Source organism: Leptonotus elevatus, chromosome 19, assembly GCF_054856555.1.
Source record: "Leptonotus elevatus isolate MCC_2025b chromosome 19, RoL_Lele_1.0, whole genome shotgun sequence".
In the NCBI taxonomy this organism is placed as follows: domain Eukaryota; kingdom Metazoa; phylum Chordata; class Actinopteri; order Syngnathiformes; family Syngnathidae; genus Leptonotus; species Leptonotus elevatus.
This window is the reverse complement of record NC_141257.1, coordinates 727,220-749,226: the sequence shown is the minus strand read 5'-3', so window position 1 is coordinate 749,226 and position 22,007 is coordinate 727,220. Positions and strand designations below refer to the sequence as shown.

The following is a 22,007-nucleotide window of genomic DNA, read 5'->3' as shown; positions in this document are numbered from 1 at the left end:
AAAGCCGGCCGCTTTCCTTGGCATAATCCTCGCAAGTCATCATCTCAAGTCATCACAAGTCCATCTGTCGCCGCCCACCGCGCTCCACTTGGACCACGCCCACTCGCACGTCAACTCTGACCTCCTGCTCCTATAGCGGCAATCAACTCGGCAGCGAGACGAGATCAACTCGATGACTCCACGGGCCCGCGTCCACAAAGTCCAAGTGGACAGCGTGCGTGCGTGCGTGATAATGTCCGACTTCTTCAATCTGGACGACCAGCGAGTGCTTCACAGGTCACAGCTGGAGCCGTCACTGTACATGCACATGCATGCTGAAACATGGCAGCAAAGGTTGAAATGACACAGGATGAGGCATGGCATGAAATGCTGAGACAACGCCATACTGACACACCACAGCGTGTTGAAACAATCGCATAGAATGCTGAAACACAAAGTTAAAGTACCGCTGATTGTCACACGAAATTCGTTCTCCGCATTTTAGCCATCTGAGAGAGTGGTGAGCAGCAGCAGCAGGAGCCGCGCTCTGGAATCATTTGGTGGGATCCTACCCCCCCAATTTCAACCCTTTCAATGCGGAGTGTCAAGCAGGGCGGCAACGGGTCCCATTTTTTTTATAGTCTTTGGTATGACCCGGCCGGGGATTGAACCCACGACCTCAACGGTCTCAGGGTGGACACGACCAGTAAGCCACTGAGCTGGTCGACATGGAACCCTGAAATATGACAGCGATCTCACACACGGTAGAATGCTGAAACGCGACAGAAAATCCTGAAATATGGCGGAATGTCAAACGAGATGATGAGACGTGACTGATGGGAAGCTACAACACCATATTGGAATTCTGACTCCCAAAATCAAATGCTGAAACATGACACGGAGTCTAAAACATGATGGGATTTTTGAAGGGTTCTATTGGGTGCACTGCAACTTTTTTTTTAAATTAAATAAAGAACAACAATATGCAACATATTTGTTTATTCTGTTGATTTATCATAAAGCACAACATCCTCATCATCACCTTCATCATCATTTCTTTGAGGTCAAAACTAGAAGAATCAGAAGCTTACCCAACTGATGAATATTCAATAAATAAATAAATAGTTACCCGTGATCATAATAATTATGAATAATAATATACATGAATATACAACATAATCAGGTCACTATTTACATCACAATAATTAATAATGCACATCACCCACACACGTGTACTCTGCGGAATGTTCATCCGTTGTAGAAAAATAAACCAGAAACAACCAAACAAACACTTTGATGACATCACAGCAGATCAATATGAATGTATGCAATTACTCATTTCATTTTTCCCGTGTCCAACTGTAGACAGGTCACATCTTTGTCGCCCTCTCGTGGTCACAGAAAGAAACGTCTTTCAACCCAAGACCAAATAAGAAAAAACATTCAAATATAAATAAATAAAAAATAAGTAGATGCATCCTGTACACTTTAATTCCTACAACACACACACACTGCAAAAAAAAAAAAAGAAGAGACTTTTCATATAAAATAATGACAAAAGATGATGATTTAATTGTGTTAAATAACTATAAATAAATAATTAGTGTTTTTATGGATTTTTGGGGTCATGATGTGATTCGTGAATCATTTCCTGCGTTGTGAAGAACAACATTTGGAAGCATTTATGAGATTGCGTTAACGAGCATCCTTCATTTGACTTCGGCGCTCGATGCGATTGCTAATCCCGGCATGATGACGTCGTCTCATACACGACGCGCGGGCGGGCGGGCGGCATGTTGTTAACATGTTGTGGACAAAGTCAAATGATTACAACAACAAAAAAGACACTGCTGGTTACTGAGATGATTTATCACAAAACTTTTTCTTCATCATCATCATCATCATCATCGTCACTAAACAACAACAACCTGAACTTTTCATATTTGCAGCGCGATCGCGTCAATAAATATTCAAGCTATTAATCGATAAATACTTCTGATTGTATTTTACACTTGCCTGTATGGTCAGTCACACGCACACACACGCACGCACGCGCACGCACACGCACACGCAACACTCTCTTTGTTGGACACATGCATCAAAATAAGTTTGCTTCCGGGTACATTTTTTATGTGCATACATGTACGTAAACGTGCATGTATGCGTGTGCGTGTGAACAATGTGTGTCAGTATCTGTGTACGCGCGTTAAGCGTTTGCATGTTGAGAGGGTATTGAGTTTATAAGACAAAATGTAAACGCGGTCCCGGTCATGCCACCATCTTGTGGACAATTTGTTCCAGTGGGGAGGGGTGAAGAGTTAGCACAATGCTAACGCTAACAACTACATAACTTCAACACATGAAACAAATACACTAGACTGCACACGCAACTACAACAAAAGCACAAGGAGAGTGGGAGGAGCCAACCAGACAAACTAACGCCACCGCCTCTCCCGCCTGTCACATGACCGTAATCATGAAAACCACGCCAAGCACCCTTACGCTGGGGCTGAGGGATGGGGGTGGGTTGAGTCTTTGTCCTGGGGGGCATGCGGAGAGGGGGGCGCGGTCGGTTTCAGGCGGTCGGAGTGCAGAAGCCCCGCCCCCTCACCGCCCAGCCCGTAAAGCAACACCTCCTCTGATTGAGTTGAGATTCTAAAAGGAGTTTTCTTCAAGCAGCAATAAAGAAACAAATTTTGATATTAACTGTAAATCATCATCATCATCATCATCATCAATAGAGGATGCTCAAGAGTGTCTGGGTTGTAATGATCTCCGGCCGACATTTGCAAAACGTCTATCTGGTTGCGTGGGATTTTTTTTTAATTGGAATGTAAAATTTGAAATTGTGGGAAAATGGGAAAAAAGAAAAATGGTTGCTATAGTTCAGCATTCACACCACCATGACAACAATCACAATAATAGAGATGAAAATAAAAACATGAAGGCCTTACCTGCGCCTCCTCTGCTTTTGGAGTCTCCGAAGGGGTCGCTGGTGGGAGAGGAGCCTGTCGGAGCCCCCCAGGCATCTTTTGCATCAGCACAACCTTTAGTGAAATTCAAACTTTTTTAGTTACAGAAATATTCTGAAAATATTGATACATTCTTTAAAATGGCCAATTGGACTAAACAATAAGGTATTGTTTAGTCCAATTTGTCATAAAAATATAAATGTTTATGCTGTATATTTCCATTAATCTTACATTTAAAATGTTGTGTTTTTCACAATTAATGTGATCATCTTGTTATAAATCTCATCTAAGAGGAAGGTCTTACCCCAGGGGTCACTTTGGACTTTGGAGGCGTCCCCAAACGGGTCACAATTGTCAACAAGCGAAGACGCATCGTCTCCCCACGGGTTCGAGTCGGCGGGGGGCGCCGAGTCACACGGAGACCCCCAGGCGTCTCCCCCGCTTTGGGAAGAGCTCAGCGGGGGCGCGGCGAAGGGATCCGACGCTCCGCCTTCTTCTTCAAAGGGTGCGTCTTTGGGGGAAATCAGGGGAGCACAAAAGGGGTCCTTGTCGGACGGGGCGAAGAAAGGGTCGCCCTTAGAGGGCGCTGTGACTTTAGCGGCGACACCGGCTGCTGAGAAAGGCTCGTCTTTTGGGGTGCTGAAGGGGTCGTCTTTTGGGGGTGTAGTGAGGGTAGCAGGTGGACTTTCTGCACAGGAAGTTGAGACGAGAGGGGCTGCAAAGGGGTCACCTTTCGGGGCGTTGAATGAGTCGTCATTTGAGGCGCTGAAGGGGTCATCTTTAGGGGTGCCAAATGGGTCATCTTTAGCTGTGTTCAGCTTGTCGTCTTTGGGGGCGTTCAACGGGTCGTCTTTTGAGGCGTTAAAGGCGTCGTCTTTGGGGGCGTTGAAGGGGTCGTCTTTTGGGGCGTTGAAGGGGTCGTCTTTTGGGGAGTTGAAGGGGTCGTCTTTTGGGGCGTTAAAGGGGTCGTCTTTTGGGGAGTTGAAGGGGTCGTCTTTTGGGGCGTTAAAGGGGTCGTCTTTGGGGGAGTTGAAGGGGTCGTCTTTGGGGGCGTTAAAGGGGTCGTCTTTCGGGGTGTTAAAGGGGTCGTCTTTGGGGGCATCAAAGGGGTCATTTTTGGGGGTGTTCAACGGGTCATCTTTTGAGGCGTAAAAGGGGTCATCTTTTGGGGCGTTGAAAGGGTCGTCTTTGGGGGCGTTAAAGGGGTCGTCTTTGGGGGCGTTAAAGGGGTCGTCTTTGGGGGCGTTAAAGGGGTCGTCTTTGGGGGCGTTAAAGGGGTCGTCTTTGGGGGCGTTAAAGGGGTCGTCTTTTGGGGCGATGAAGGGGTCGTTATTTGACAAAGCGAAGGGATCCTCTTGCTTTTTGGATTGGTCTTCAATGGATTCTGCGTGTTCTGGGGCGTCGTTGTGGGCCACAAAGGGGTCTTGTGCGTCTGTTTGTGCTTTGAAAGGATGGCAGGGTTTGTCTTTGTCGTCGGAAACTTGAGCGCTGGCAGACTCCAAAGAATTCTCTTCACTTTTAGCAGCACCTGAATCTGATGGTGCGCCCCAAGGATCGGGGGCCACCTTGGGGCCCCCCCAGAGGTCTGATTTGGCCTCTTCCTCTCCGTCCTCCTCGGTCTTCTTGCCTGACCAGGCCTGATCCGCAACAGCGCCTCCTATCCCAGCATCTTCCCATTTCAGCTCATCTTCGGACATTTTGGCCTGCATGACACACAAAAATATGTTTTGCTTGAAAAAAGAAAAGAAAAGAAGGAGGAGAAGAAGGAGATGCAAGATGTGCCACCATTTTGTTTATGGGTGTGACCACATGACTAATATGGCCTTCAGTTTTCAGTGATATGGCTTAAAAAGCTAATCTTTGATATTTTTCCACCAAAATCAAATTTCAGAAAAACTAACTTTGCTTTTGGATGTTTAAGTGTCATCTTCTTTTCAATTGTTAATCATGTCCAATATTTCTTCAGATGCGATTGTTTCTTAAATACATGAAGCATTTGAGTCGAGTTGCCAACGTAGCACTTGAGTTGCTAATTTAGAAACTTTTCAGACGATATGCTCGTGTTGTGTCCTAACTCTGTAAATAGTGGCAAAAACGTCGCTAGCGCTCGCAATCGCTAAGTTGGCGACGCTTGATGGCCACTACTTTGGTAAAATAGCTTGTGAATGAATTGTGAGATGAAATCCTCCTGACAATCAAAATCGACGAGATGGAAGCGATGAAAAGTCCACTTTGGCCTCCTCACCCTGCGTTCGGCCTCCTTTTTCTGCTGCTCCTGCTTGACGCGTTCCTCCTTGCGGGCGTTGAAGGAAGCGGTGAGGTCGGCCACCGACGGAATGTTGTCCAGCGACGGGAGCCCCGAGGTGCCGGGGACGTAGCACGGCTTGTAGTTGCCGTCCTTGACGGCGTCCGAGGACGAGGCTGCGGTGAGAACGGCGGGTGAGCCGCCGGGCCGTCGCCAACAGAAGCGGGCGGGTTCAACGGTTACCTGCGGAACCTTTGGACGTCTTCTCTCGGGTCTTGACGGCAAAGTCTCGCTCCTCCTTGAGTTTGTCGTCGTCCTCCATCAAGACCAGGACAACTTTGGCCTTCTCTCGCACATTCGTACCCTGGACACGCACGTGTTGTTCATGTCAGCGCAGTGCTTCTCAATTATTGTCTCTTACATCCCCATAGAAAAAAGAAAAAGAAAAAAAAAAGCCCCCAATTCTGTGACTATAAAATTATTACTATTATTTATTATTATTATTATACTATTAAATAAATATAAAACACCTTACAACAAAGAATAACTTTAACGACTAAGAAAAGATTTGAAGCGCATCAATTTGCCACGAACCCCCCCCCCCCAAGAAAAAACCTTAAATGAGACTGCCGCTGCCACCTACTGTAATTGCACATCAATTACAGTTTAAAAATACATAAAAATCGAGAAAGTCTAGTCCGCACTAAATTTCAAGCTGCTTTGAGTAAAAGTTTTTTATTGTGTAGAAGATATTTTTTGGCGAGCGTGAAATGTTTTTCAGTCTGTTCAGTCTGTGTGTGAGAAAATGTTTGTTGGCTGAGAGTTTTTATTTTTTTGTGTGTGTGTGAGTTTTTTGGGGTTTAAGTGTGTTTAAGTTATTTTTTTTAGTGTATTTGAGAGTTTCGCTGTGAATTTATTTTTAATGTGTATGACATTCAATGTGTTAATTTGTGGGTGGTTTTAAGAGATTTTTTTAGAGTTTTTTTTGTGTGTGTGAGAGAAGATTGTAGCGCGCTTGTATTATTTTGGTGTGTTTCAGTGTGTTAATGCTTGTTTTGGTGTCTGTGTGTATTTTGCGCATGTGTGAGTTTTTTGGGGTACCTGTGGTTGGTTATGTGTTCGTGTTACTGATGTGTCCGTTTTGGGACTCCCCCATACCGAAATGATGCTTAGTTGATGTTTGGTCCAGCTAGCGGTGAACACGGCAGCGTTGTGGCGGTCACCTGATCTTTGCCGTCTTTCTCCACAAATCGGTACTCGGTGAGGGCTTTGACGATGTAGATGTTGTCTTTCATCTTGAGCAGCACGCGGTCGTCACCCGTCTTCAGCAGGTACTCCAGCAGCGTTAATGACTTCACACACACACACACAATACCATTTTCAATGCTGTGTGTGTTTTGTCATTTCTGTGTTGCACGCGTGCAAGTCGTCCACATTGCCGTCGTCACCTTGTGGATGTGCCGCCAGTTCCTGTCGTCCTTGAGTCTCTTCCACAGCATGGTCATGATCTCGTTGCAGGCCACCACGTTGTAGGTCAGGTCCGAGAGGTCGGCCATCTGCGAGCTGGACGGGCCCCACGGGTCGTTGGACGTGGCTTCTCGAACCTGCGCCACAGGCCGCGTCAGCCCACGGTCCTCCTCCATCGACAACATTCCAGACAGGTGTGACCTACCTTGACCTCGGCCTCAGAGTAGTTCTGGACCAGGTTCTTCAGCTGTCGGCGCAGCATGGAGGACGTCATGGTGCCTACTGGAGGTCAACAGATGAAAAATAGCCCAGGGGGTTGCTTCATTGAAAATAGCTGCGTGTGAATGAGTTAACTCCATTCTATGTAGTTATTGTCAAATACAAGGTGCGACTCTCCAGAGCAGCCGGCATTCAGTGAGCACATCTTCACAGAGTGTTGAAGTGCAGTAAACCAAGAATACAAACCTATGAGTGATGTCCTGTTGTGCTATCAGAGGCTCGTGATGCTAACGTAGCTAATGCAGCTAATGGCTCATCCCGCTGATCTCTTCTGCTCCCCAATGCTGGAAAACGAAGTCGAGGCAAACCGCAATTTCAGGGAAGATGAAGAACAAACAAGTAGTCTTACTTACACTCTCACCGAAGGATATTTAGAGTCTTGAATGAAGCTAACACGCTAAGAGTTTTGTTGGTACGTGAGAGGAAAGCCACACAAACATTCGAACCCAGAACGTCAAACCTGTGACGCACGTGCTAGCCACTTTTCACAATGCTGTCCAGTCTCGACGTATTCGCGAATATTCGTTTCTCATTTTCAGCAAGGAGCCTTCGCTCGCCAAACGAAACGCTGCTCGTCGGCGAGTCAATGCGGACTAAAACGAGAACGTTTCGGCGAAAAAATAAACCCTTTGAGGCACTTAAACGCGTGTGAATGTATTCTGGTTTTGGGATTATATCTATTTTTCTTTCCCAGGACCTCGGAGAGCGACAGGAGCCAACATGGCGGCGGCCGAGCGCTTGAAACTGTCACACGAGCCACAATGATGGCGCAAACAAATCTTTCGTACACAGTTCAACAAGAAACACTTCGGTGATAAACATTTATCAAAGGTGGGCATGTCCTGGCTGTTGGGCGCCTACAAACTGTGGCAGAAATGTGGGAAATATCTAGAAAATTAAAACTACTCACCGTGAAAACATCCGAGGATCTTCTTGCTCGTGGTGGACTTGGTGAAATGGCGGTTCAACGCGCATTAGCGCCACCTAGCCACCGGAGTGGGCGTCGCTAGAAAGGCAGGACTGAAAAATTCACGACAAATTCCGTATTTTTGACGACATTGGGCTTGCCGGACTGCGACCGCTCCTTTTCCCATCCATGTTCACTGAAACCGAGAGCAGGTGTGGGCTTGTGAGGGGGTTAGCACGTTGACACCCTCATAAATATTAAGGTCACATGACAGCCACCTTCCTCAGCTGCTCAGCTGAGTGTCGTGTGGAAGAAGTAGACAAGTCAGTTACCTCACTTTTTTTAATGTTGACATTCGGATGAACACGTAACAGCCACAATTTTCCCACGCCTAATTATTTTTCAAATGCTCACTTTTCTCTTTAAAAATGTTCAACACCCACATCCTTTCCAGGAGAAGAGTAACACGCTCACACTTTTCCTGGTTAAACGGTTCACCAATCACCACCCACACTTTTACCAGTGCTCGGAATCAACGCATACTTTTCACGGTTAAATGTGTCAACACCCACACATCGATACAGTAAATTCATTCCACATCCACACATTTACCAGATAAACGGTTGAACACTCACACATTTTCTTGTGACATGGTTCATCACCCACACTTTGACACCCATATTTTTCCCAGTGTAATACTTTCATACACACCCTTAACAGCCACTATTCTTGTGAATGGGGAAAAACACCTACACTTTTTTTTTTTTAACTGAAAGGGTTACAACACCCACACTTTTTAAATTTCAAAGGGTCCAAAGCAAGAAGAGGGGCGGAGGGGTTCGGAGGATTTGGCAATGTGGGTCAGAACCCACCAGCTGGTGATGAAAAGATCTCGGGTCAAATTTATGAGTGGACGTAGGTCTATTTTGAAACTTTGATCAGGGAGGTGGGGGTGGGTGGCACTGTGTGTTTATGTGTATTGCCGCTCCTGCTAAATGCTGCATGGAAGCGCGAGTGCGCCGGGTTCTTGTCAGGACATCAAGAAAGTGTCGGTCGCGTTTATAGCGAAACAAAGTCTAGTCGATGCGTCCATTTGCCAAGAATGAAGCACCAAAAGGTCACGAGATAAAAATAGACGCAAGTCCGTTCATGGGCTCGACGCAGCAGAACCAACAGAACCTCTCGACGCAAGGAGTGCAACTTGTAAATCCACCTGGATTCTTCTTGCTTGGATTTCAACACCAAGTGCCGTTGAATTGCAAAACAGTAGTCTTAAACCGGGCTGGATCCAGATTGGAACGTGTTTTGATCCAGACTGAACAAATGCTAACGCCTCAACGCTGTGCAGTCTGTTTTTAACATCAAGCATCTTGCTAGCGCTAAAGCTAACGCTAACAGTAAAAATATAATGCAAAAGCTCATGCTAACATCCATTATACGAGTCCCTTCTCTTGTTCCTTCTCCTTCGCCGCTTCGCCGACTCTTCTTTTGCTTATTAGCACAAATGCTAAAGCTAACGTCAATGTCACACAAGTCCGTCGTTCACCTCTGCCCTCGGCCCTCCTTCTCCTTGACCTTGTTGACGGCGCCTCTGTCTCGGCTCTTCTTCCTTTGCTCCTCCAGCCGTTCCCTTTCTCCGGCGGGCATCCAGGCACCCCCCAGGTAGCCCAGCGCGTCCTCGGGCCTTCCTCGGTCCCGCGGGCTGGGGTCGAGCAGCAGGCGGAAGAAGGCTCGGGCCAGCGGGGTGAAGCGGGTGAACTGGGGCGCCACAAGGGGGCGCTCCTTGGCGCCGGCCGGGCCCTGCGGCTGCGGCTCGGCCCACACGTCCAGTTGGTCCTCCAAACTTTTGGCCGCGCCGGACCAGCGGAGGTACTTGAGGTAGGCGGCGCAGTCGGAGGACGTGTGGGGCCACGGGTGGGCGCCGGTCAGCACGGCATAGGTCAGGACGCCCAAGGCCCAGCTGTCCACGCTGGGATCCACGGTGACCCAAACCCGCGGCCGTCGCTGCTTCTTCTTCTCCTCCTCGTCGTCTCCCGGCTTCACTGGCTCGCCGCGGCTGTCCTCGTTCCCTCGCGCCACCTCGGCTTCGGGCGTGCAGTAGGCTGAGCAGTACCACACCTCCGGGACTTTGGTTCCTCGGGCCTTCACCTGCGGGGGTTTGCGCAAAGGCCGTTATGAAGGAAAAAGATAAAGGTGCGAGTTGTCGTCCCTGGCGTACGCACCATCCCGAAGTCTCCCAGCTTGACCCAACGGCAGGCGGCGTCGCAGAGGAAGACGTTTTCGGGTTTGACGTCTCTGTGGACGAAGCCCAGCGAGTGAAGGTGGGACAGGGCGCCGCACAGCTGCGACACCACCCGTTGGCACCGGTCCTCCTCCAGACCAACCTGAGCAAAGCACAAAACAATCCATGACTGCGCGTACGTACTTTTCTTCAGCTGTGTTGTTCATTTTTCATTTCGGACGACTTTTGACTTCATCCCAGCCGCCATAAAAGATATCTTTAAATTCCACTGCTTACGTCGTCAAAATAGACTTCTTGCTGGTGCATTTGAAATGTCCAAATTGCGTGCTAAAAGCAATCCCATAGACTGGAGGTCAACAAATGCTACGCAGCGAAATGCATTGAAGGGAAAACTAAACAAGCTGCAGCACATTTGAGAAAGATGAAAGTAATTCATTGGTGGGATGTCTTGTGACATTATTTACATTTTGGGGGGGAAGAAGAAATTATTTTTTCAGTTATTATGATAACAATCATATTTAATATGAATCATATTTTATTTGGGGAACCCCCCCCCCCCCCAACCCCACATACTCCTAGTTTGGCACCCGCTGCCCTGACGCGTCAAATGAATCCAAGCAGTTCCTTTAGTAATGCAGTAATTGTATCAGCTCCAGTACTCATACAGGAACTGATGTACTTTGACCAAAGTCTACTCGGGTACTTGTACCCAAGGTGGGAGCGCGAGTACTCGAGCGTACCTCAGGTACGATGAAGTCGAAGAGGTCGCCAAAGAGGCCGGCCTGCTGTGCGAAGACAAAGTGCGACGGCGTGGAGTAGGCGATGCCCAGCGCGCGGCTGAGGGACGGGTGCGTGCAGAACCTCAAAGACACGTTGTACTCGCGCAGGAACGAGATCAGGCACGTGCTCGGGCGCGGGAAGAACTTCAGCGCCATCGGACTTCCTGGAAAGACGCCATCTTGCGGTTAGTCGTTATCGTCATCATCATCATCATCATCATCATCATCATCATCATCATCATCATCATCATCATCATCATCATCATCATCATCATCGATCCAATCTGATGTCGGTGATGACGTCTCACCGCTCTTGTTGTGCACGGCCAACATGACTTTCCCGTACGATCCTTCGCCCAACAGCTTGACCAGCCGGAAGTGCTCCGACGTCTCCAACCTGATCAGCGACTGCGCCGTCAGGTGGCACGTGTCATCCAGAAGCCGGGTGGCCGCCTGCGCGCGCACACAGGACAGTCAAGGACACCCGGGACTGGTCGCCGGCCCCTTTCGGGACCCATCTCGACAAACAATGGAAAGGTCAGTGAGCTCATGAAACTTTCACCCTCACATCCCGGTTTGGACGGCAGGGGGGGGGGGGGGGGGCGTGGGGTCGCACCTTAAGGAAGAGAGCAGCATAGCTGACGGCATTTAAGTGGCTTCAGTGGGATGCTCACCTTACATGAGACAACTGTCAGTCTGTCTGTCTGTCTGTCTGCTGGAGTTTGTTCCACATAAACCGCACCCGACTGGAACCCGGTGTTTCAATGCTACCGGAGCGGGTTTGATGAAGGTGCAAATTGTCTCTCGTTCCGTCTGTCCGACTGTATTTGGGCTCACTTGCTTTTGTTTTGCTCTGCCTGACGCTCTTGCGCTACCTTTATAGTGCGCCCCCTTGTGATCTGATGGAGAAGCTGCACCTTTGTATTAGCCGCAAAGTCGAATGCAAGTGAAAAAAGTAGCGGCTTGTAATCCATAAATTACTGTAGGTCTCTAATTATCTTGTCAGTTTCTTGGGAAACAATTTATTTATCAAAATCACAGAGGTTCTTCAAGAATGGAGTACTCGTTTTGGTATCGGTCTGAAAAAAAGTGCTATCGAACATCTCTAACAAAAGCTTAAAAAAACGAATTAAAACCAAACCAAAAAAATCAAAACTGTATGATGAAACCCCCCAAACTATTAAACGTCATAAATGTGAAAGTCTGCATGTGTGCGCGCGTCGACACTGGCGTGTGTTGACGCGCTCTTCTTGTTATATAGCATGACGTCACATGCGTAACATTAACAGATAATCCCGAAAAGTAAAAATACAATCTGCGGCTTGCTGTTGACATTTCCGAGGCGACAACAATCCAAACAAGCGGTCGGTTGGGTGGCGGGCGTGTCAGCTCGTGCCAACCTTGGGCCACTCGTACCTTGATTGACGAGCGCTTTCGAGGAGCCCATCCGATGTCGTGCGCGCTATTAATAACAACACGGAATGCAACGCAAGCCCCTTTCAACTCGAACCCTTGTTGGATATCTATAGAGGCATTGACCAGAGATGGTGGACTGCAGGCTTGACTCGAGGCGGACTGAAATCGTCTTCAATTTTTTTTAAACACTGCAATAATTCATAGAATGTGCATATTCTTTATCTTCTTGTATGACTCGTTATCTTTGGTAGTAAATATTGACATTTTTAAATGTGATTGTTTTTTTGTGCAATTTATTCAAATGTTTTGCATAAATGCCTGCACTGGAGGATCCCATTTTTGTCCTTCCTCTCATTCTATTCCTGAGACGGCAGATGATTGACAGCTCACAAGACACGCCTCGTCTCCGATTCGTCGTTTGGACTCGTGCACAGATTTCAGTCATTTTCTTATGTCAAGTCACTCTTTTCTTTTTTCTTTTTTTCTACTAAGCCCCAAAAGTGCCTTGGGAAAAAAATATATTCAAATGTTTCTCATCTTTCTAACGAGAAATGTTCTCGTTTCAATGAGATTTGAACGAGAAAGTCTTTCTCGGTTTTGCAGCGAAATTAATTTGACAAGTCTCGTCAGTTTACATTGATTAAAATGGGAATATTTGAGTCGGTTGAACAATTGTTTATCAAATTGAAAAGCAGCTATTTTGATCAGACCAGGTTTAACGAGAAATTGTGAACTTTCACACCCTCGACAGAAAAAGTCTCCGCTGAAGTCGAAAGCAGACCAAATGATCTTTGCGTTGATTTAAACAAAACTTTGCATACAAAATAAACACAATAAAAACATTTGCTTCTACTTCGGAATCATCATCATCGATTTAGTCTTGTGCATTTTTCTCCACTGTCAATTTCAATGTCCTGTTTTTGAACAAAGGGATGTGGAAAGTTTTTAATCGAAATGAAGAAAAAACGAGATGAAGCCATTAATGATCATCGCTTGCTTCACGCACGTGATCACTTGACTTGCCGACTCTTCGTGTCCGAATATTCCTTCCGACTTGCATCACAATCCTGTTTCGTACCAAAACATCATCAAAGTAAGCGCGGAAATCTTCAGCAGTTTCATGTTAAGTGAAGCTGTGATTTTTTTTATTATTATTTTTTTTAACAATCAACTTCCTTACCGTCATTCTTTTTTGCTCCGGTCCAAAAAGTTGTCTGTTCAACCGGCGTGTCCTCTGCCGCTGGACTTCATCACAAGCAGCAGCAGAAGCCTGAGAACCAGAAGCACAAGCGGCAGGTGCGAGTTCGTCGCGCAACGACGCGCGCAAATGAGAGCGAGCGAGCGAACGAGCGAGCGAACGATCCAGCCTGCAAACCAGCCTGCAAACAAGCCTGCAACTGGCGCCAGCACAAGCCGTCCTCACGTACGCGCGGCCAAGTGTGTGCGTGTAATAAAAGCCCATGGGAGAATGAGTGCCAATTTGGGGGACGCGGGAGGGGGGCACACAGAATTGTTTTTTTTTTTTTTTGAACGATAAAGACGGCTCGAAGGGACCCTGCCAAAAATCTGTCTGCCATCGAAACAAGATGGAGGCCAAGCACTTAAAATGGAGAATCATGAAGCCACAACGTGCTTCTTGCATGTTGACAATCAGGAACTCACGATGACCTCATCAATGGCATCATTTGTCTGAAATGACAGGAAAACGGAAAATGTACATCAATTTATTGATTTCCCCCCCAAACAAAAAAAGGCAAAACGGAAAGCTCGACATGGTGGAAAATCTTTGCAAACAATTTCAAGTTCTTGCGGTACAGCAGTGACGACAATTTGTGCCTTCATAGCGACGTTCTTCTGAAGCGTACAAAAATAACATTGTTGTGTGCCTGCCAGTCGGCCAGGGTTGGTTGGTTGGTTGGTTGGTTGGTTGGTTGGTTTCAGTGTCTGCAAAAAGTGCTGGCGGCCTGCACGCGCGTTCGATGAGACAAAGCCTGAAAGGTCAAAAGGCGTCTCGGAGGCCAGAAACGCAAACTGCTGCCTTACGTCAGTTTTGGTGACAACAGCCACATTATGACCGAGGGACGGGACGGGACGGGACGGGACAAGACGGGACGGGACGGGACGGGAAAAAAAAGACAAAAGGATTCCTCAGCAAACTTTTTTTTTTTTTTTTACTTAAATTTAAATTAGAAGTTAAGAAGCCTTTTGGATTAAAACTGAAATAATAATGTTTCAAAACAAAAAAAACACCCTAAAAAACAAAAAAAGGCTTCTTTACTTTTATGTTTTTAAATCCAAAATTCAAGACTGAAGACGCTTTTTGGGTAAAAAAGTGAAATGTCTTCATTTCAAAACCAAACATGACGGATGTTCGAGACCACCATTTTTTTTTAAGACTCGTACCAGTACGAGCACTCACCCTACTAATAAGTAATTTTTTTGCCTGAAGTATCCGTGGCTGGTATCGGCTGCCTCAATGAATACACGGTGCCTTAAAACGCCGCCAAAATCAGTACTTGCCCTTCACTACACAACACACACACAAAAAACAAATAAATAAATTGTAATCTAAATTTGTAAGTGAGAGCTTTTTTTGGGGGGTCTTTGGTGGATTTCAAAAACATTTGAAAGGAGCAATGAGTCCAATGGCCTCCACGTTGGAGATTTCAACACATTCAGAATCACGTTTTTTGTTATTGTTGTTTTTTTGGAGGAAAACCCTTCAAACACGATTTGATTTGTACGGCAAGCAAAAGTCGCTGATTCAACACGTGCGCGCGTGTGCGTGTGCGCGTTTAATCCCATGTACAAGAACGTACATAAATGTAGGCACGGTCGCACAAGAGACCAGTAGCGGCGCCTCAGCTTGGCACTGATTGGACGAGAGGGAACATGTGACGCGCGGGCGAGTCCTTGATGATCACAAAGGAGCCTTTCGCACTTTGAGTAAAACCCCAAAGACGAACGCGAGCCCCGGTCGGCGAACGGCATGCGACCCGCTTCGCTCGCTCGCAAACGCGCGAGCGCGCACGCACGCACATCGTCCGCAAACTCATCCCTGACATTTTCTTCAATTACGAAAGTCAAGTTAAATAACGGGTTTGTGTTTTTCTCCCCTTGCCGTCAGTCATCTGTGGAGTCGGTGTCATCGTTCAAATACTCCTCGTCCACGGGCGTGCCGCCGTTCTGCACGCCCCAGTCGTCGTCGTCGTACTCGATGCTGTCGTTGTCCTCCAGCAGCTCGTGGTCCAGCCGCCCCGCCGTGGCCACCGCCGGCAACGTGGCCGCCGTCGACGCCCGGTTGACGGGCTGGCCGTCGGCGGGCTGGTTCTCCCCCGCCGGCGGCGCGGCGGGAGCCTCGGCGGCGGCCGGCGGCGGCACGTAGCCCCCGTTATTGTTGGAGAAGGCGTCGGCGTCGCGGCCGGCGTCCACGTTGACCTTCTGGTGGCACATGGGGCAGGTGTCCTGGATGTAGAGCCACTTGCGCAGGCACAGCGCGTGGAAGTAGTGGTGGCACGGAGTGATGCGCGCCGAGGTGGCAAAGTCCTGGTAGCAGATGGCGCACACGTCCTCGATGCGGCGCAGGCGCTCGCCGCGCAGCTCGGGCAGCGAGTTGATCTTCTTGACGGCCGTGCGGCGGTTGATGAAGGTCTTCCAGCCGTTGCGCGCCTGCAGGTAGATGTTGAAGTAGGCGTGCAGGCACATCATGCAGGCGCGGATCTTGCCGCCCGACTCGAACATCATGGTGTACGTGCCGTTGCCGAACATCACCACGCCGAACAGGAACTCGATGACGTTGCCGGCCGAGCGCACGTAGTACACGTAGTCGTCCAGCTTCTCCCACAGCACGTCCGACAGGCCGTCCGCCATGAAGAGGCCGTAGACGGTCAGCGACACCAACACCTGCCCGCGGCGGCAAAACGCCGTCGCCATCATTACGTCTCACCGGGTTTTGCCGGCGAGTTTTTTGCTTTGTCGCCAGCCAAAATTTCAACTAGCAACTCGTGACAGGCCGCTAAGCTCGGATCGCTGATGCACTTCCAGCCAAAATGAATACACTCGCAAGGAGCATGGACACGACAAACTCGCCAGCCCGCGAACTCCAGGCTAATGATGTCACTCACTAGGCCACGCCCCTTAAAGCAGTGCTTCCCAAATGGGGGAAAAAGGTCAGGGCGAGAGGGGGGTTGAGTGATTCCGGTGGGTGGGGGTCGCACGTGTGACCTCCAGAATTTGTAGTTTTTTTTACCATACAGTACTAAGAAAGTGCAATTGCACATCCACTGCAGTAGGTGGCAGCGACGCTCATTTTCAGAGCTGTAAGACAAATGAGGCTATTTATAGATATGTTCTTCTTCCTGGTGGGGGTGTAACAAAAAATTGTTGAGAAACACTGCCTTAATTAAAGGCAATCGAACACAAACGTGCAGAGGAGGTGTGACTTTTGGCTAAAACATTTTTTGTTACACATGCCTAAATATGAGAAATAGAACTGTATTAAAAACTATAAAAACATAAAGTAGAAGTGAATAGTTGCGATGAATTTTAGTTTTTTTTGAGAACCTCCCCTTACTGAAAAACTCACATTGAGTGTTTTTCAAATATAAAAGTATTGCTTTGGCGCCACGTTGTGGCATCCATGAGCAATTGCAAAGCCTATTGAGTGGGTTGTTTATTTGCAGCAGTGCTGGGCGTGGCCTAGTGAGTGACATCACGATCTGGACGCTCTACTTGCAAGTGTTGTCATTTCTCATTTGGATTTTGAGGTTTGCTTCTTACAATTAACGACACGCCAGTACTTTAAACTTATTAAATGTCAAAAAGTCAACTCAAAACCATTTGAACAATAACGATCTACGCCACCCGCGAGTGTAAACATGTCATCCCGAAGAATGTTGCATTTGTGCCATGCGAATGAAGCAGCAGAATTCATTCGCTTTTGTCCCTCTCGGGTCGGCCATTTTGCCACTTGCTGTCCGCTGTTGCTCAGGTAACAACCAATCATGGCTCAGCTTGTGAAAGTCACATGACCAAAGCCAGAAAAAACCTGAGCTGCGATCATCATTTTCAGTGGACAGCAAGTGACAAAATGGCCGCCAGCCCTGAGACAGATCAATTCCGCTGTTCATTTATATTCCACAAATAATAAAAGAGAGGTTGCGAAATTGGAAGCAGTTTGAGGAGTGGTAATGAGCCAAACGGCCAGCGGAGGGCAGCGGTGCGCCATTTGAGATTGAAAATGCCCCCGACGTCACTCGAGTGCATCTGAAAGTGACCTCAAGTTCAAGTTTTGGCTTGCAACAAAAGCAAAAAGGCATCCGAGCGGGCCGTGGCTCGCAACGGGAACAACCGCGACCGGCTTGACGGGACGTACCTTGAGGCAGAGCTCCACGCAGAAGGCGGTGACGGCGAAGAGCCAGGTGTTGATGGCGTAGTGGTGCCACAGGGCGTGGCTGAGCACCACGGGCAGCACGAAGAGCGCCGCCGACACCAGCAGCACGGGGAAGTGGCGGCGGAAGGACGACACGTGCGAGGCGCTGAGCGACATCAGCACCGGGTCCGTCATCCCTTGGATGAAGTGCAAGATGGCCGTCAGCAGCAGGCACATGTTGCGGCTCAGTCGAACCTTCGGAAACACGGCGGGACGGACCCTGTCAGCAAACCACTTTGGGAACGTCTGCTTCTCACTACGTACACGTTTTTCTTTTGACTTTAAAATGGCTTCCCTCGCCTCGAACCCTGCATCACACCATTGATGCTACATGCTAACGGCGGCAACTGAGTTCGTTACTTAACGCAAACGTTGAAATGACCAGCGTTGTCCATCATCGAGTTCGTTTGCTTTAATTCCTTCTTTCTTTTGGCAAGTGGCGCCACCTTCTTTGGAAAATACTTTTGGTGTATTACCACCAGCGCTAAGAAGGTGGCGCTAGTGTACAGAAAGTCAATATGATAAAAGAATGGGATTTGGGGTCATTTGAAAATATCCTTGATGACCAGCGGGAACCGCATATGTCCAAATATGGTCAAATTGATGTCCCCCCCCCCACAAATTGATATTAAGTCTTACTTAATTAGATCTTTTTACTAGGGGTGTCAGGCGATTCAAAATTTTAAAGTTTTCATACTCATGTTAACATAAAGGTGAAAAAATGTTAAACTAATAGAAATATGGCTGCATCTTTTCATCAGTGAAACAGTAATTTCATAATAATGGAGTTAAAATGAAAAAAAGTGCTGTTTTTCTGCCACTAGATGGCATCATTGCATTTGTAAGACGTTGGTGACAGCTCAGTGCATTTTTCCGTCCATAGTCAGAGCCATCTCCTCTTTAAGTGTCCTACCAGGCGTTCTTCAGGGTCCAAGCTGCTGAGTCCGGTCTGCAGAGCCAGAATGAAGAACAGCACTGGCGCCACGAAGCCCAAACGTTTATCCTCCTCCTCCGTCGAACCTGAAGCGGACGCAAAAGGCGCCCCTTAGACGAGCGCGTTGCGTTTTCGTAGCGCCGGGAAAGGTGAGCGATGCGTACCGATGAAGGTGAGGATGCTGAGGCCCAGGTAGTGCGCCGCCGACGAGATGACGGCGCTCATGCCCAAGACGGTGAGCGTGGAGTCGCAGCCGGAGATGACCAGGTTGCTCGTCACGTCCCACAACACGTCCCAGCTCAGCAGGTAACCCTGACGGGGGGCGCCAGACATCGAGTCACATGCGTCTCAAGGCTTCAACGTCAAGGTCACAAGACCTCAAATTAGGGTGACTGGAGCAGGAGGTTAAAAATGACTCAGATTCAAAACAAACAAAATTACATCTAAAGGAAAACTAACTCTAATTATAGCGAAAATGTCCTTTGTTTTAGTCTTTGGTAATGAATTTAATACATGGATGATTTTAAATGTGATTTTAAGAATATTTATTACAATATCAACCGGAATCAAGACGTTTGAAAGTGTGTCACACAGAAGTGATGTCATCGAGCAGGAGCCAATAGGAAAGCACCTTCCGATGACGTCGCTCCGAGGCCACAATTTGCATGCTTGACTTTTGGCGCCGAATGCTCGCCTGCTTTTTCATTCCACTCAGCCCAAATGCAACGCTATGTAAGAAACGTGTTACTTTTTTACATTTGACCATGATGTTTATAAAAATATAACGTTATAACTAACGTTTTTAAATAACTAAACTAAGAAAAACAGAAGCACCCTGAAAACAAATTCAAAGTCCAAACTCTAATAACCCTGGACTGGAGTCAAGTCACGCGACCCGAGTCCTCCACACAATTGCAGCTTTTACCTGCGGGTCCGAGCTCCGGTCAGCGTAGCCGCGCGTGGCGTCGCCGCTCTCCCTTCGCACCGCCTGCACCACGTAGACCAGGATGAGCGCCTGCGCCGCCACGCGGGTCAGCCAGAAGACCCGCAGCACGTCCGGGAAGCGGATTCTCTTCCAGGTGTCCTTGAGGAGCAGCTGCAGGCCGTACATGCGGTACATGTGTCGCACCAGCAGGTAGACGTAGCGGCACGAGTAGTAGAACCACTTGAGCCGCGCGGCCAGGCAGGCGGCCGTGTTGAGGGCCAGGGCCGCGCCCGAGAACACGGCCACCAACCGCCGCACGTCCGGGGGCAGCTCGATCATCAGCCCCCACACGGGCACCATGACGTCCAGGACCACCAGGGCGGCCAGCGACGAGCGCAGGCCCAGGAGGAACACGTAGCCCACGCCGAACGCCAGCTGCACGGCGGCCAGGCCCAGCCACAGCGTGGGCCCGTTTCGGGCCGGCGGCCGCAAGCCCAGCGCCACTTTGTAGTAGGCGCTGTACAAGTCCATGTGCGAGGTGGCGTGGTAGTTGACCAGGACGGCCGCCGCGCCCAGGACCACGGCCAGGAAGAGGGTGTAGAACTTGAAAAGGGCCTTCTGGGACAGCAGCAGCACCACGCTGGAGACAAGCACACCTGCAAAAATGGCCGACATTTGTCACGGCTTTCCCAAACTACTCGTGAGAACAATACCGATCACGCTAGGTCGTTAATTGGGATTCCTAACCACATCGCGGTTAAAATATCAAACTTCACTTCACTGGTTTGAAAATGAGTGAGTGGTGGTACGTGGGCTCCCTCTAGTGGAATAGAAGAGTGAATACAGTTGTTTGTACAGTAGATTGGAATTGTCTTTGTGGTTGACACAACACGGCGCCGGCTAAACAATCAGAGCAAAGATTTGGTCTCGACATATTTTTTGTGTTTGAACAATCGTGATGCATTATTTATTAACATTAACATTAACATATTTCCTGGGCCCAATTTTCTTCCCAGTCCATCCCTGACCATCATGCTTAGCAATTATGTGAAGGGGAACCTAACCTATGTACAGTTCAGTTCTACACAAAATGGCAGCAAAGGACGACTAACACAACAAAAAAAGATCTCTAAACGAAGCAGAAATCTCACATGATCAATCGTAATCTAACACAGAACAACAGAAGCTTCCGGATATACATTGAACTAATGTTCAATAAAAAATTTAAAGAAGTTGGGAGCATTTATACAAGGGCGATGTCGTTAAAAAAGAAAAAAGCCTTGCTTTGTAAAATAAATGTTGCCATCTGGTGATACAAATAAAGACAGGTTGTTCTTCTTTCCACCTGGTTGCTTCCTCGTTCCGAAGACGAGCACTTCTTCAATTAGCTTCATTCTGTTCATATTACAATTGACAAGGACTCAGGAAGTCGCATGCCTTTCCCACACACAAGGTTTATCCATAAATATTGAACATGTTCATTAAATAAGATATCGGCCCCCACCCGCGGCTCGGCATCCACGGCAATCACAGCCTGTCACGGTTGTTAAACGCACCATCATAACAAGGTCTTCGCCAACAGACTTCGACATGTATGACAAATCGTATGTTTCAAATGAAGAAGCCAGTGTTTAAGGCAGTCCTTAGTCAGCCCAGTGAGCGATTTCACAACAAGATTTCGTGCTGTTGTCAACTTCACGGCTCGAGCGCGACTGACAGCTGACGTAAGAGCGCGGCTGGCTAACGTTAGCTCCGCCGTTAGCCGCCACTTTCCGTGTGTGTCACTTACTGTCGCACTTACCCACGACTCGGAACAAACCGCTGCTGACGGTACCGGCCCATCCCGGCCCGGGCTCGTAATACGAGTTGAAAATGGCGTCGATTATGAAGATGCAGGGGACCCGCAGAGCCACATCGAGCACCGCCAAGGCCTGCTGGCCTAGCCGGGCTTGAGTGGACGCCATGCGGCTCGAGGCTCACAGATCACAGTCCCAGCGGCTCCGGGACCGGGTCGCCCGTGGACCGTGGAAAGGCATGGAAGTCGCCCGCTGTCAGGCTGCGTTCTTCGGCTTAGCTCAACCTCGACTTGGTTTGGCAGCGAAGCGCCGCGGCCGCCATGTTGGGCCACTTTAACTTTTCTGGTGCATCTTCTTCGTGGGAGGATAGTCCACGACTGCGCTCCAATGTGAGATGATGCTGCCGCCCAGCGACTAAGCGCAGAACTACAGGATTCACTTCCCCATTCATGGAAAAATGAACTGCAGTCATGTACGAACATAAATTAATACAGGTGCCCATAAAGTCTGAGTTTTCGGTCTCACTGGAATCATTCTGAAGCCTTTTACACTAGGGTAACTGAAATACACAAATGCAACGTGATTAAAAACGTTGAATACATATCAAACACAGTGTGGTGTCATTTGTTAGCGTT

General features: G+C 48.3%; 3 protein-coding genes across 6 annotated transcripts; all 3 read right to left on the bottom strand.

The window, feature by feature from the left end:
- Positions 1–171: 171 nt before the first annotated feature.
- LOC147157341 (uncharacterized) lies at positions 172–7,935 on the bottom strand. Of its 4 annotated transcripts, none has more exons than XM_086062710.1 (10): positions 7,853–7,935; positions 7,129–7,226; positions 6,869–6,945; positions 6,645–6,800; positions 6,420–6,548; positions 5,440–5,560; positions 5,197–5,372; positions 3,256–4,654; positions 2,934–3,026; positions 172–314 (listed from the first exon to the last, which is right to left on the bottom strand). In XM_086062710.1, the coding sequence occupies exons 3-10, from the start codon at positions 6,935–6,937 to the stop codon at positions 271–273; spliced, it is 2,187 nt and encodes a 728-aa protein (XP_085918836.1). In that variant the 5' UTR covers positions 6,938–6,945; positions 7,129–7,226; positions 7,853–7,935; the 3' UTR covers positions 172–270. The 4 variants fall into 4 exon arrangements, with proteins under 4 accessions (XP_085918836.1, XP_085918837.1, XP_085918838.1 ...); XM_086062711.1 differs by lacking the exon at positions 7,853–7,935 and adding an exon at positions 7,304–7,800; XM_086062712.1 differs by lacking the exon at positions 7,853–7,935 and adding an exon at positions 7,414–7,800.
- Positions 7,936–8,177: 242 nt separating this feature from the next.
- Positions 8,178–13,928, bottom strand: LOC147157340 (serine/threonine-protein kinase SBK2-like). Its single transcript, XM_086063239.1, has 5 exons — positions 13,467–13,928; positions 11,179–11,323; positions 10,832–11,034; positions 10,072–10,233; positions 8,178–9,997 (listed from the first exon to the last, which is right to left on the bottom strand). The coding sequence occupies exons 1-5, from the start codon at positions 13,926–13,928 to the stop codon at positions 9,392–9,394; spliced, it is 1,578 nt and encodes a 525-aa protein (XP_085919365.1). The 3' UTR covers positions 8,178–9,391.
- Positions 13,929–13,996: 68 nt separating this feature from the next.
- On the bottom strand, positions 13,997–21,730 carry rnf139 (ring finger protein 139). The gene is made up of 6 exons (XM_086063238.1): positions 21,378–21,730; positions 19,577–20,232; positions 18,816–18,963; positions 18,631–18,737; positions 17,661–17,912; positions 13,997–16,189 (listed from the first exon to the last, which is right to left on the bottom strand). Exons 1-6 carry the CDS (start codon positions 21,538–21,540, stop codon positions 15,410–15,412), a joined length of 2,106 nt encoding a protein of 701 aa, XP_085919364.1. The 5' UTR covers positions 21,541–21,730; the 3' UTR covers positions 13,997–15,409.
- Between the last annotated feature and the right edge of the window lie 277 nt (positions 21,731–22,007).